The sequence below is a fragment of the Chiloscyllium plagiosum genome, chromosome 1 (assembly GCF_004010195.1).
Source record: "Chiloscyllium plagiosum isolate BGI_BamShark_2017 chromosome 1, ASM401019v2, whole genome shotgun sequence".
In the NCBI taxonomy this organism is placed as follows: Eukaryota; Metazoa; Chordata; class Chondrichthyes; order Orectolobiformes; family Hemiscylliidae; genus Chiloscyllium; species Chiloscyllium plagiosum.
The window spans coordinates 126,451,150-126,467,268 of NC_057710.1; the positions used below are offsets into that span (position 1 = coordinate 126,451,150).

The 16,119-nt window shown below is 39.6% G+C and overlaps 1 protein-coding gene across 2 annotated transcripts in view; it reads right to left on the reverse strand.

Annotated features, from left to right (window-relative positions):
- Positions 1–16,119, reverse strand: part of anxa3a (annexin A3a) — a 63,083-nt gene that overhangs the window by 36,015 nt on the left and 10,949 nt on the right. For both annotated transcript variants that reach the window (XM_043696332.1, XM_043696322.1), the window contains 4 exons: positions 15,013–15,135; positions 7,895–7,982; positions 2,597–2,691; positions 422–535 (listed from right to left, as the gene is read on the reverse strand). In XM_043696332.1, the coding sequence (XP_043552267.1) occupies positions 422–535; positions 2,597–2,691; positions 7,895–7,982; positions 15,013–15,135 (420 nt within the window). The remainder of the gene's footprint in view (positions 1–421; positions 536–2,596; positions 2,692–7,894; positions 7,983–15,012; positions 15,136–16,119) is intronic.

The window sequence follows — 16,119 nt, forward strand, 5'->3', positions numbered from 1 at the left end:
CAAGGAGGCATTTCCCAACTTTGCGGTCTCCTGGAATCAGGCCTCCAAGTTACACTGACCATGATTAGAAGCCTCTCATTCATTCAATTATCACACTGAGGTACTGGTTCATGACTATAGCTTATTTTATGTTGGGGTACAAAACATTTAGTAAAGGAGCAATATGCTGTTACATGCTGTTAATTCACCTATAATCTGAACAAATGTAAGTGTTGAAACTGAACAGGATCAAATTGGACATCTGCAATACTTAGAAATTATTGCATTTCACTCTTTCCAAAGCCTACAATATGAAGTACAGACAAGACGTGATGTATAGAATTTACGTAAAAAGAAGTTGCGCAATTGTTGATAAGCAAATAATCTATTTCCCAATTTATAGAAATGGACAAGCCGGAAAGTGACAGAAAATCAAGCTCACCTGCATTGCTCTTTCTAGCTCCTGTGCATCAAATAGTGCTGGTGGCAGCACCAGAGCAGTGATCACATGCTTAAAGTCACCAGAAAGGTCACCTTTTAGATCATCTATTAGCTCCTGAAATACAAAAACAGACCAGCCAAATAAAATGTTATAACAATATATAACAAAGGCATTTAGGTTTTTTTCCTGAAATTGTTTAGCAATTACTTATTCGGGTACCCTGCACCATAATCTCTGAAGTGCCCTGCTGTTCAATCTGATATTTATGTAGTATCAATTACATCCTCAATACATCTAAATCCTAAAGCACTGTACATTTATTCAGTTTTAAGTATAGTTGTTCTTGAATTGCAGGGAAGTGACAGCACACAATCTGTCTCACTGACAGCAATAAAATAGGAACTAGTTAATCAACTCAAGTGGTATAGTTTGAGGAATGAAGGTTGGTTAGAACAACAGAAAAAAATCCCTATTTTTCAAAGGTCTTTTACATTTACATGATCATAAAATTTGAAAGACAAATTACTGGAAATTAAAATCAGGCACTTACTTTGGCAGCTTGTCAATTCACAACGCAGGTTTTATGCTGAGGTAACAATACAAGACTCAATGAAAATGTATTTAAAAATCTGTCTCCTGGCTCTGGTTGTCGATGGGATTTGAAAATGTAACCTTCTGACGCTAAGGCACAGGTGGCATCACTGACCATGCTGACATTTTAATTAAGTTAGCTTTTCTTTAGTCCCTGACAGAAGAACCTCCTCTTATCTGCTCTTCAATTATAAAGTGTTAACACACTCAAGGGTTTAATTAATGGGTCTGTCAATTAATTACATTACATTATACTTGGTCTCTTCATAAACAAAATCCTCCAGTAATTTATTTAAGATGGTGTCTTGCTGATATGATAAGAATAGAAAAAAAAACTTGTTTTAATTTACTCTTTATTACTACTTAATCTGTTCAAACTAATGTAAAAGTGTAATGGCCACCATTACAGACTTGTTCCTGTCCCACTCCACTACTGGTTTATACCAGTCATAATGGTTTTGTTCAGTTGCATAACAAGAGGGGAAGTTATAAATTACGATCATAGTATCTGATGCTTTTGACACTAATCAGAACATAAACCACCCAATCAAGAGTTTAATGTATGCACTCTTTTAACAACATTCTACTTGTTAACACAAGATTTATTTAATAGCAATTTCCAATAACGTTCCTACTATTAGATTCCTATTGTTAAATATTTCAAAAATAAGAGTAGAACATATCGTTGTCTGTGAGTCCTTTGGGAACAGGATTGCATTTGTTTTAATTCCCCGTTAGTTAGTGATAATTACCACATTTAAGTTTTTCAGGATTCCCCGGAAGGAGATTTTGGGCAGAAAATCTTTACTCAGACACAACAACAGAAATTCCTGGAAAAATTCAGCAGGTCTGGCAACATCTGTGGAAAGAAAGCAGAATTAACGTTTCAGGCCCAGTGACCCTTCTGGACCCAAAACTGTAACTTTGCTTTCTCTCCAAAGAAGCTACCAGACCTGCTACGTTTTCCCTGAAATTTCCGTTGTTTCTAATTTCCAGCATCAGCAGTTGTTTGTTTTTGTGCTTTACCCAGACAACTGAATTCTGAATTGTTTGAAGTAAGCACGTCAGTGTTTAAATAAGTAAGTATTTTCTTTATCAATATATCTGTAGTGAGAAAAAAAGAACAAATCCACAAATAGTTTGTATCTTTCAGTCAATGTGAAGGTACAGTATTTTACAATTAACATGGAATATTGACTCATATTTGTAATCCACTATTAGTGCTGAGCACCTAATCTTACACAATTATAAATATATCCCAAGAGAAAATCTGATAATTATCAATAATAATTGAGATAAAGACAGCAAAATAGGACAACCAATATATTGCCATTGTGGATATCCTACTACTCAGTAGTATAGTAGAATTGAAATGATAGAGATGTAGGTGGTGGAAAGGGTTATGTAAAGAAAGGGAGAAAAAAAACCCTTTTGGAAAGCTTTATCTATTGTGACTCATCATAATTTGAGCAATAAGGAAAGCAAGAAATCTAACTGTATGCATTATAGTCAAATCAAAACATCAATGTCACAGAGTCAAAACTAATAGCCCTTGATTGACTATCTTAACAGTCTGGTACGTACACGTCCACAGGTTCCCTTGTATTCTTTGCAAATTTGTTGACGTTGCCAGTTGCTTCTGTGTGTCAGAATTTCAATAATTGCTTGTTCATTGGTTCCTAAAATTAGATTTAAAATGAAAATCAGCTTCTCATTAAGGTGTCTAGGTAGGAGTTAGGAACATATGATGCATGAACATCCCAAAATATTTATGTGTATATTGCTATGAAAATTAGTGACAAAGCAAGACAAAATCCCCTGCCAAGCAACAACTAAGTCAGTAACTTCCAATGGAAAAACACTATTTTTGCTGGGAAATTATACAAGTACAAAAAGTACCCAATTTCCCCTTCCTGGACATGAGGAACATGTTACAGTAAGACTCTTGGATTATGACAGTGGGATATCTTGCTGTTAAATATAAATACGGTAACATAAACACTATGGGTTTTATATGTATGATTTTTCTTGTTCGTTTTTGAATGCTTAGATTTATGGTTTTGAGTTTGTAACTGGCAGGTTTTCTTTGGGTGTCTGAAGTTAAGAATTCAGATGTAAGTATTTCTGTAACCATGGGGATTTCTTTTAATAGAACTGTTTTTGAAACCTTGCTGTCGAGTGAATGAATTTTGTGCACTGATGGACCTGTGTTTGTTTTAGGTAAAACGAGGACTGCAGATGCTGGAAACATCTGGAGTAGAGTGGGTCTGGAGTAGAGTGGTGCTGGAAAAGCACAGCAGGTCAGGCAGCATCCAAGGAGCAGGAAAATCGACGTTTTGGGCAAAAGCCCTTCATCAGGAATAGAGGCAGGGAACCTGCAGGGTGGAGAGATAAATGAGAGGGAGGTGTGGGTGGGAAGAAAGTAGCACAGAGTACAATAGATGAATGGGGATGGGGATGAAGGTGATAGGTCAGAGAGGAGGGTGGAATGGATAGGTGAAAAGGAAGATAGGCAGGTAGGACAGGACATGGGGACGATGCTGAGCTGGAAGGCTGGAACTGGGGTAAGGTGGGGGGGAGGGGAAAAGAGGAAACTGATGAAGTTTCCCTGTGTTTGTTTTAGATTGTTTGTGGCCAGCATGGTAAATACAGGGGCCTCAAAGGTTTAGTGGGGAATTCTAGAAATTTTTTTCTTTTAAGTTGAATAGAAATGCCCGAAGCTGAGGGAAAGAGAATGTTAGTTTTATTTTTAATTTTGAATAATGGGAAGACCTTGGTACAGGATGGCTGTACGCAGCAGTACTCCTGAAAATGATAGATTTAATAAATTAGATTAATATGGGGTGAAATGTTAGTGTTAGTGCCAGATGAGAGGTTTTGGGATAAAACCTGAAGGTGTTACAAAGCTGAATATATTGAAGAAAATGTATGATAACTCCAGGAAAAAGCCTTATACAGTTTCACTTTAAAGATTGAAATTACAAGTGATCTAAACCTGCAAAGGCGTTACACAAGCAGTGTTTTGAGTACTGTATCAAGAGGGGTCTTTTGGGTATTGTACAAAAACTTCCTTTTCTTCTCAATTTATAAAGGAATATTTTGGGATTAATGGGATTACACTTCTGTTAAAATGCAATGTTTAAAACCCATGAGTTTGTATTATAGATAAATAGATTAATTATTGTATTTTGTCTTTGTTCACTTCATAGTAGCTTCTGTTTTGTTGTTAAAGCAAAATTCTGCAACACTGTGTGCCTATGTTTCAGTGAAAGACCATTTCATTAAAACCTAAACAAAAGAAGAGATGACCTATCAAACCAGGATATTGACTTGGATCTACATGTCTAGTAATAACATCTGGTAACATCATAGTAATTTTGCTAAAGCAAGTTGTAGGTAAAAGCAGAACTAACAGTATTTTAGATAATTAAGAATAAAAACTTGTAATTGCTTGCTAAATCTTAACTGCAAAATTTGTTCAGAATTCTGGTTGAAGCTTGGGCATAGCTTTTAGACATATGCATCTTTGACACTGAAAGCTACTGACTTTGTCTTTATTTCTGTAATTGTTAAAACTTTTCAAATTCACAGTAGTTCCAAACTGCTCTGGAATTTTAGAAACCCTCAAATGACATCCACAGCTGCCGACACGTCAGGTATCTTATTTACACAGCTCTTGTGATGCCTCCAGGAAAAACTCAGCATTCATTTTCTGGCTTAATAGATTGTTCAATTTTAATTGTCTCATCTGAAACAGATCAGCTCAAGTCATAAATGAAATCTTAAGCAGTTGCAATCTTCCCGCTTGATTTTAATTTTGATCTTTCAAATCTGGCTAAAGCTCTGGAAACAATTCAAGATTCTTATTGGTATTTCCTATTGATTATAAACTAATTTTTAAAAATTTGATTACAGTAAAGCAGATAGTAATAACGGTAGTGCAAATCAAAATCCTTCAGATAGTCAGTTCTGATGGTGACCAACATGTAGGTTGATCCATCACAAACTTGAGTTGTCAGTGTGTTTATTAACTCTGACTGCCAATACGGGGGTGCAACCATTCTCAAAGGGAGTCCCAATAGATTCCAGTCAGAAAGCTCATGCTGCACAAAAGCAGAGCCAATGGTCTTAGAAATGTATTTTGCTCTACTTCACTGTTAATGTGGGATTTCCATACTGGTGCTGTTTGGAACTTTCTTTGCATTGCGATTTTTGTGAAGATTTGTAACTCAGGTTGTGTCAAGGTTGTAAGTTTGCTCGCTAAGCTGGAAGATGTGTTTTCAGATGTTTTGTCACCATGCTAGGTAACAGCATCAGTGAGCCTCCATTGAAGCGCTGGTGTACTATCCCGCTTTTAATTTATGTTCTTGGTCTGTTGTGTGGGTGATATTACTTCTGGTTCTGTTTCTGAGGAGTTGGTAAATGGGGTCCAAATCAATGTGTTTGTTAATGGAGTTCCGGTTTGAATGCCAGGTCTCTAGGAATTCCATGCGTTCCTTTGTTTTGCCTGTCCCAGGATGGATATATTGTCCCAGTCGAACTGGTGACCCTGATTGTCTGTGTGTAAGGATACTAATAATAGTTGGTCATGTCTTTTGGTGGCTAGTTGGTGCTCGTGTATCCTGGTGGCTAGTTTCTTACCAGTTTGTCCAATGTAATGCTTGTTGCAGCCCTTCCAGGGTATTTTGTATATGACATTTGTTCTGCTGGTTGTTGGTAAAGGTCCTTTAGATTCATCAAGAGTTGTTTAAGTGTGTTGGTAGATTCGTGGGCTATCATGATGCCAAGGGGCTGGAGTAGTCTAGTCGTCATCTCTAAGATGTATTTAATGTATGGCAAGGTGGATAGAGTCTCTGGGCATGTTGTGTCTTCTTGTTTAGGTTTGTTGTGTAAGAATTGGCGGACTGTGCTGATCAGGCAGCTGTTTTTCTTCGGCATCTCATAGTTCTTGGCTGCTGCACTGTGCTGTGGCTCATTTAAATAAATGTCCTGATGCAGCTCCATTTGGGCATGTTGGGATGATTACTCCTGTAGTTGAGTATCTGGTCTGTGTATGTTACTTTCCTGTAGACATTGGTCTGCAATTCTCCACTGGCTTTTCGTTCTACTGTGATATCTAGGAAGGAGAGTCTGTTGTTGTTCTCTTCCTCTTTGGTCAACTTTATACCAGTTAAGGATGTTGTTTATGTGTTTGTGGGACTCTTCTAATTTGTTCCATTTCATGATGACAAAGGTGTCATCCATATAGTGGATCTAAAGCTTGGGCTGGACCATGGGGAGGGCTGTTCCAACCTCTGCATAACTGCTTCTGCCTGAAATTGGTGATTCCATGGGTGTTCCATTGATTTGTTTGTAGGTCTTGCCGTTGAAGGTAAAGTGGGTAGTGAGGCACAGATCTACTAGTTTGAGGATGCTGGTGTTGAGTGGTGTTTGTGTCCTTGGTTCATCTAGTAGTGAGGCCAATGTTTCTTCGGTCAGGGTGATGTTTACTGATGTGAATAGGGCCGTCACATCGAAGGAAACCATGACCTTGTTGTCCTCTACCTTGGTGTCTTTGATGATGTTCAGGAATTCCCGGGTGGAGTGAATGGAGTGATGTGAGTTTTCTACTGGGTATTTCAGTTTACGGTGAAGATCCTTTGCTAGTCTGTATGTTGGAGTGCCGGGAAGTGAGACTATGGGTCTGAAGGGGGTCTTTGGTTTGTGTACCTTTGGTAATCCGTAGAAACGGAGTGGGTTGGATCCTTCAGGTTTCATTCTTTGGAAGTCTGTTTTGTTCATTTCACCTGTCTTGTGGATTTTCCTGAGTGTTACTTTAATAGGATTGTAGTTGTAGAGTCAGATCCATCGCTACCTGTTGGAAGGTGTCGGTATCTGTGAGTAGTGTGTTTGCTTTTTCAATGTATTATTTTCTGTTCAAGATGACGGTCATGCGCCCTTTGTCTGTCAGTAGGATTACAATATTTCTGTCCTTTCTAAGTACTTCCAGGGCTTTCCTGTGTGTTGAGGGTGTTCCCTTCTATCTTTCGGCTTAGTGTTGGTATGACTGTCTGATGGCCTGCTGGATTTCTTCAGTAAGTCTGTTGCCTTTCATGGTTGATTCCAGTGCTGCTAGGAAGTTCTTTTTGTCTGCGTCCCTGTGGTTGAAGTTCATCCCTCGTACTAGGACGACCTTTTCCGTATCTGAGAGTGGTTGGTTCGATAGGTTCTTTATCCAAGCTTCTGTATTGTCTGTGATATTGCTGTGTGAGCTTGCCGAGTTTTTCTTATTGGGCTAGTCTTTTCAATGTCTTGGCCCACTGTTATTTAGTGTTGATGGTAGGTTCTAGCACACTTGTCCATTCCTGGTCAGTCACGTTGGTGTACAGAATTGTTTGGCGCAAAATTACCCAATCGTATTTGTGGAATCAGTTGTGAGCATCATTTGTCATTTCTCATAACATTCTGCAGCCATTCTGTTCTGCTGTTCTTCTGGCTTGTGGGGTGTTGAGAGGTGGTTTGTATTTGACACATCATGGTAATGCCAGTTTTCTGAGGCATTCATGTAGATCTATCTTATCCTTAATCTTTCACCTTAACCACTTCATGTGTCAGAACATTACACTTTTCCATCTTTTACAAGAGATTAAAGATTTAACATTACTTTCATGAAGATTTACCTAGACAGATATGGTTTCATAATATTCAGTTTGTGGACTTAATGTATAACTTCACTTATTCATATTGAACAAGAACTAACTGTATCAAGTAAAAAGTATTAATAAGCACGCTAAATATTGTCTCTGCCAAAATAACTGTGACAAATAATTACAATTAGAAGTTTGATACAGAAATGATTCAGCTATACTTTAAAGCGCAAATTCAGAGTTAACATATGCCTACCTAGTCCTACTATCGCCTTGCGAAGGTTATCAACGTCCCTGCCGACATTGAAGCATGTGCAATCTTTCACGGTTCCACGGCTCCCAACCTATTTAGATTAAATGAATATAAAAGTATATTTTAAATAACGTTTGCGTATCATATTCAGTTATCTTCTGGCATTCATGACAAGTGGTGGTGATCACCAACAGCCTGCCCTAGTCCAGCCTCATTGATGTGATGGTCAAGAATACACAACAATAACTCTACTGCCTCAGGAGGCTAAGAAAATTTGGCATGTCCCTTTTATAGATGCACCATAGGCTGCACCCTATCTGGATGCATTATAGTGTGGTGTGGCAACTGCTCTTCCCAAGATCTCAAAAACACTACAGAGAGTTGAACACAGGTCGCAAACCAGCCTTCCATCCACTGATTCCATCTATACTTCCCACTGCCTCGGGAAAGCGACCAACATAATCAAAGACCCTTCCCATCCCAGTTATACTCTCTTTCAACGGGCAGAAGATATAAAAGTTTGACTACACATACGAACAGATTCAAGAGCAGCTTCTTCCCCACTGTTATTAGACTTTGTAAAGACCTCTCAAATGTTAATGTTCATCTCTCTCTCTCTCTCTGTATTTTGTCTACGGCTGTAACACTGTATTCTGCATTCTGTTCTGCTACCTGATGTACTTTTTATGATACAATCTGCCCGTAAAGCACCCAAAACATTACTTTTCACTGTACCTTGGTACATGTGACAACAATAAATCAAATCAAATCAGGTTTGGTTATGTTCAAAGTAGAGAGAGTGAGAGTACAAGTCATCTACTGAATGGACCTTCTTCCGCTTTTATCTTTTACCCAAATTACAAATGAATGTAAGTGTGGCCATGAGTTTTCCACTAAGTTGTGCTGTTTTACTCAGCGGAATGTAATCAAAATTGGCCAATCCAAAGCAAAGTATTCCAGAAATTCAAGCCCAAATATATCCAAATCAGGTTTCTGCTGCCCTTTTTGGCTGTTTTAAAAACACCATGTGAGAAACTGGTGTTGCCCACAACACTGGCCTTACCTCTAGGTCAAACTAATCACCATTATGAGTTTCTACTAATTGTAGTTGTTAGGAGGTCTTCAAGTTGAATGTTACATTTAACTTTTTTGTGAGGGTCAAGCTTTAGATACTTTAAACAATCTCACGGAAGGAAAAACTAGTAAAACTGGAAGATGAGACTCACTAATCTGACGAGTCTTTTATACTTAGAATTGAGTACCAGCATGTCTATTTCCAAGTATACTTTTCTTTCCTGCTGACTGCTATAGCCACCTGTAAGTAGAGAAAAGGACCTAGATAGTTTTTATTAAATGTCATTTTCCAATGCTTGCAATACTCAAGGTTGTGGATGACACTGATTAAGAACAAAGATCAAAGAAAATTACAGCACAGGAACAGGCCCTTTGGCCCTCCAAGCCTGTACCAATCCAGGTCCTCTATCTAAACCTGTCACCTGTATCCTAAGGATCTGTATCCCTCTGATTAAAATTGCTTTCATTTTGTGATAAATTGTTTTCAGATCAAACTGCACCAGGTTAGTTCTCTTCAAGAAAAGCAATTAGAAGGATTTTTAAAATAATATATTTTCTAAATCAAACTTTCAAAACATTGCCCAATTGTGTTGGGTCATGGTAGATCTTACATTTGGTGATGGGCAAATGAGTTGGTGCAAAATACAGGAGCAAGGGTAGAATTCTCCACTCCCTGAAAAATGTTTCTCCCTCCCTATCCCTACATACGGCATTGGTTCCTGGTGATATCTTTGTCTAGCAGTGGCTGTGGCAGAGATCTGTAACATACAGAGAGGGCCAATGCTGAAGAATAGCCAGTGAGTAGGAGCTTGTGTGCTGTACATTTCATAGACATGTGACCTCCCAAGCACTGATGATGTCGCCTAGCCAGGGGACGAAACGTTTGCAACAAAAACTTCCAGCTCGGTGAACAGAACCACAACAACGAGCACCCGAGCTACAAATCTTCGCACAAACTTTGAATAGGTGAGTGTAGGTGAAGGTAAGCACGTTTATAGTGGGATTTGGGGAAACCTGTGGGGTTAATGGGATGGACTACCAGGAAGGGGATGTGGATATTTGGGGGATCACTAACATGGTTAGGCTAAGTCTGGAAGCAGCTTGAAGAGGAGTATTTGGTGTTTCCTTCCCTCATCATAGAATCTGCACAATGGGGAAGAAAATGGCTGCGAGCAAACTTGAAGTGGGAAGGGTGGTAAATGAGGAACCTGTGAGCAAGGAAGATGCAGCAAACACCATTCCAAGGGACTTTTAAAGGTCACAGCTTCGTTTGTGTGTGTTGGGGTGGTTACTTTCATAGTTTCACTGCCAGGGACACCATCATACAAACTGGCCAAAGAACTGAAACACCTGGTCAGCGGATCCAAACACTCTATACAATCAACACAGGAATTCTTGGACATCATCAGAAATATACACATAGACAAAGAAGAAACCATGATATCATTCGACATGACGGCACTGTTCACTTCGATTGACAAAACCCTAGCCAGAGAAACAATAGCCCAGGAGGCTCCCAAGAACTGATGATGTCGCCTACCCAGGGGACGAAACGTTTGCAACAAAAACTTCCAGCTCGGCGAACAGAACCACAGCAACGAGCACCCGAGCTACAAATCTTCGCACAAACTTTGAATAGGTGAGTGTAGGTGAAGGTAAGCACGTTTATAGTGGGATTTGGGGAAACCTGTGGGGTTAATGGGATGGACTACCAGGAAGGGGATGTGGATATTTGGGGGATCACTAACATGGTTAGGCTAAGTCTGGAAGCAGCTTGAAGAGGAGTATTTGGTGTTTCCTTCCCTCATCATAGAATCTGCACAATGGGGAAGAAAATGGCTGCGAGCAGACAGACCACTATAAACACCGGAGGAAACATCAAAGAAGCGCTTCGCAGGAGGCTCCCAAGCACTGATGATGTCGCCTAGCCAGGGGACGAAACGTTTGCAACAAAAACTTCCAGCTCGGCGAACAGAACCACAACAACTCACCTATTCTTGTTTGCAAATCCACCTGATCCTTCACAATTATACTGTGCCATTACCCGGAGCCTCCTGCCCTTTGTCCCAAAGATGAGGCAAATGTCCATGGCAAAGGCTGCACTTGCCCACCCCAGCTCCAACTCCTTGATTTTCTCTGAACAGACTCATAGCCCACCAGACAAGATGTGCTGAGACCACTGATTCATGACTATACATCTCACCATCCTACTGCCCTCGACTTGGTGCTATGGAGTTAATGGACTAACTTTGTCCTACTTCCTGCTCTGCAGAGGCATAGGACCTTAACTGAGAACCCACTGATTGGATTCCTGACTGTGGCCAATCCTTAGGACCAAAATGGGAGGCTGCTCTTGACTTTGTGTACCTAACTGATGGGTGCATCCATGGGCTTCAGTGTGGATTACTCCCCTAAGTCTTTGAAAGATAATTACTTTTTGCGGCAAAACTGATGTGTTTACCACATAATCTGCTGGTACATGAAGTAGGTGTAAAATTGACATAGCACAGCAGGTTGTACAACCCTTTAACTGAGCACTATTGAACAGCAAGACAAGCTGCCTGTTTGTGTAATTGGCAGAACAACACAAAGCAAGGCAAGGGATGCTGTGAGCATGCAGGTAGGTGCTAAGTGAGCAAGTGCTAAGAGAGCAAGCGACTATCCTTAATGTGCAGCCTGGTTCAGTCCCTAAGCTCGATCCCAAATTGTCCTTGGGCACAAAATGTCTCCGCTTTAGCCTTTCAAAGCAAGTTGCTGGTGTGCCATATAATACAGGTCTGTGCTTACAAGGCGTACTGTCAGAACAAAGCAGAAATGCCAGGATAGTCAGTATTGATTGTCAGATGCCAATACTGTGGAGGAGGGGTGTGTTTGGTAAATGCCTGTTGATCTTGCCTGGTCTGCAGTTTGATTGCACACAACATGGAGGCAGTTTGGAGAAAGGAACAAGCTGATTCTGCTTGGTACACTCACTGGCTTTCCTGTCGAGTTTTCTTGACATCCAGCTTCTTTGGCAAATTTGGTAAGATGGGTAGGTGAACATTAATGAACTAAGTTGTGGCATTCACATAACATTGAACAAACAATAATGAGCATCACCTGCATCTTGCTGCTGCCTAGTGAGAATCTTGGCATGCCACTTGTGAAAAACACTAAAAATGGGGCAAAATGATCTTGATGCTGAGATGGGCCTCTCTGTAATTGTCGTCTGAACCTGCTACACATTTTATCATAGCCCGTTTGGCTCAGATCACTATGATTCTGCTCAATGTCTTTCCTACCTTAAAAAAAAATCTTGATGATGTGATTAAAGTTTGAATAAATATAGTGCAGTTTTCAAATGATGTGTACTAAAGAAAGTCCCTAACTTAAAAATGTTCCTAAATTTGCCTAAAGTAGTTTCACTGGTGTAGAAATTCAATATTGCAAAAATATCTATACACATTCCTTTCTTAGAGCAATGTTGGGGATAATTTGATGCAACAGGAAATGTTGTCAAACTTTATGAATTTCGACACAAGATACACTGGATAAGTTTTGCTACGCAAATTATTACCATCACGTTAATAGGATCGAAGTTGTTTTAACAATTTTCTACATGCCAAATTTTAAAACAGCTGCCAATGAAGCACAAAACAGAAACCAGACACTTCCCCATGGTGGAAGGAGATCAGCCCCAGGCCATTTGTACACGTCTCTTCACAACTAGTTTTTTAAGTGCATTGAACTGTCCATTACCATCCAAAGGACTCACAAATGTTGTAAGGAGACCAAGAATGGGAAAAGGGAGCAAGAAACAAATATCCTTAAAAAGAATTTCACCCCATAAGCTGAAGTACATGTAACCTGTCAAATGTTGCTGTATATCATTCTGTACAGGACATGGCATGAACCAAGGCTCTTGTTAGTAATTGGCTAGTGCTCTGTTGATAAGCTATTTATATGTTTATATGATTCCTGAAGAAGGGCTTATGCCCGAAACGTCGATTCTCCTGTTCCGTGGATGCTGCCTGACCTGCTGCGCTTTTCCAGCAACACATTTTCAACTATTTATATGTTTAGAAATTCTCAGTTACATTAGAATGTACTTCAAATACTGTGCAAGTCTCAAATCTATTTTAAACCATTTCACTTAAGTAAAAATTTGATTAGCCATGAGCTTAGAGATTTTTTCCCTTGTGAAAGGTCTATTACAAGCTCACCTGTAAAATAAAAATACATACCAAATTTGATCATTTTCCTTTAAATTATTTAAATCTGATTACAATACCCAATTTACAGTCTACCCTTAATTCAAAGCAATATAATGTTTCAAATTATGTACAAATTAAGGAGTGAAATTGGTCATCATCTCGAGCATAGTGAGCTTATAACAAATCTAAAAGCCAATTTTATCCAACACGTTTTTCATTGACTGAATTTTTCACACTAAATTCCCACTTTGCAGTTTTACTTACATTACCTAATTTCAATTATTAGACAACTCAACATTTTAATGCATAAACTTCAAAATATTAAAAGGTTCTGAAGAAGAATAGTAATATTCTAATAATAAATTAATAACATACATGTAAAAGTCAAATGCAAAGCAACATTAAACAAAGTCCAGTAACAACAGAGGTGAGGGCTATGCTGTAAATTTTGATAAGGAGCAAAGTGAGGAAACCCATGATAGGTTTGAACTCAATGTTGGAAGACATATGAGAGGCATGGATAGGATTATTAGACAAAGTCTTTTCCCTGCGGTCGAGGAGTCCAGACCTAGAGGGCATAAAGTTTAGGGTGACGGGGAAAGATATAAAAGAGACCTAAGGGGCAACTTTTTCACACAGAGAGAGTGGTACATGTATGGAATGAGCTGCCAGAGAAAGTGGTGGAGGTTGGTACAATTGCAACATTTAAGAGACATTTGGATGGGTATATGAATAGGAAGGGTTTGGAGGGATATGGGACGGTTGCTGGCAGGTGGGACTAGATTGGGTTGGGATATCTGGTCGGCATGGACGGGTTGGACCGAAGGGTCTGTTTCCATGCTGTACATCTCTATGACTCTATGACATGCAGGATAAGGCATTTGTTCCTGGTCAACAACGTCAATGGGCTCCCAAGGCAAACAAACTCAACAAAAATGTGCACGGGGAGAATGTGCAAACTGTGTGGAGTTTGCACATTCTCCCCGTGTCTGCGTGGGTTTCCTCCGGGTGCTCCGGTTTCCTCCCACAGTCCAAAGATGTGCAGGTCAGGTGAATTGGCCATGCTAAATTGCCAGTAGTGTTAGGTAAGGGGTAAATGTCGGGGTATGGGTGGGTTTCGCTTCGGCGGGTCGGTGTGGACTTGTTGGGCCGAAGGGCCTGTTTCCACACTGTAAGTAATCTAATCTAATCTAATTTAAAAATCTGTTCAAGAGTTTTCAAATCAATCCAACGCCTCATCCCATCCTATCTCTATAATCACTTCCAATCCCACAAGCCTTCAGGTTTTCTGTCCTCTTTTAATTCAGACTGTTAGTGCATTAGCAACTATATTTGCTTAACAACTGGGGACATGCTTTCAGTTGTCCAGACTCGAGATTGTGGAATTCTCTCCTTTTGTCTCTCCATCAGGCTTTGCGACGTTAACACAATCCTTAAAATCTAGCTCTTTGACCAAGATTTTGGTCACCAAAATCTGTAGCTTGGTATCATACTTTATTTTATAATGCTCCTGTTCGATACTTTAGGACATATCTCTATGCTATAAAAACGGAAATTGCTATTCTTTCATGACCCGTGAGAAACCTTCCACACATGCCATGATCATGTCTGTAACTCTACAAAAAGGTGGCATTCATGGAGAGAGAAACAAACAGTTATTTTAGGTGTTATTCATCAGTTCCTTATTATTCAAGTATGGAATGGCATTCATAATTTTTCTTTGTTAATTAGCATATTGTTATGAAATATCTTTTCTTGAAACATTAATTTTTTTTTCTTTCTTATGCTGGTGAACATATTGTGCAATTTTGGCATCTAAAATTATATGAGCAAGAAAGATTGAAACAGACTTACAAAAGCACCATTGGGAGCTGGAGTCAGATCACTTCCTGGGGCAAGTTGCTCACCAATGCCACCACAGCCCACGGGAGCATACCCACCATTCGGCCACCAGGACTCACATGCTCCACCAGTAGACTGTCAGCAAGAAGAAGTATGATAAATAAGGTGCAAATTAAATACTTTTTAAAGCCAATATACATTCTATAAAGGATTCGACTCCCTCTTTTATGCCCTCAATCAATAGCCATCCTTCCCAACCCTCAAAAGTTTACCAAATAGTGCGGCATTCTTGAATGGCTGCAGTCCATTGGCACAAGTACACCCATAACATTGTTAGGGAGAAAGTACCAAGATACCGCAACATTGGTTCAGAGGGGAACTTTCAGTATTCACATGCAACTGTAGCCTTCGTCCTTATAGATGGGAGAGGTCAGAGGTTTTTAAAGTGCTGTCAGAAAGGACTTTTTGAATTATTGAAATAATTCTAGTGAAGTGTGCTCCTTATAAATGGAGGACAAATCTTCTGAACTACAGCCAGAATGTCTGGCCCTATAGCCTTCGCTGTATTAAATACAGTAAAATGAAACATCTGAAAACTGACATGTGATGCTGGGGACCTCAGGAGGAGGTGAAGATGAATCAACTACTCAGCACTTCTGGCTGGCGATGGTAGCAAATGTTTCAGCCTTAATTTTTGCAGTAACCTGCTGAGTTCCCCTATCACATTGAGGATGGAGATGATTGAGGAGTCACCTTCTCCTGTTAGTTGTTTAATTGTCCACTATCATTCACAATTGGATGTGGTAGGGTGGCAAGCTTTGACTTGCTCAGTTGGTAAATAGGATTACTTAGGTCCAAACATTGTTGCTTCCATTGTTTGTGTTCTAACTTCATCTGGTTGGCGTCTAACTTTTAGGTATGCCTGGTGTTGCTCTAGGCATGTTTTTCTGCACTGTTCAATGAACCAGGGCTGATCCCTGGCTGGTTAGTAATAGTAGAGTAGAGGAAATTTCAGGCTTTGAGATAGTGAGCACTGCAGATGCTGGAAAGTCAGAGTCAATAAAATGTGGAGGTGAAAAAAGCACAGCAGGTCAAGCAGCATTTGAAGAGCAGGAGAAT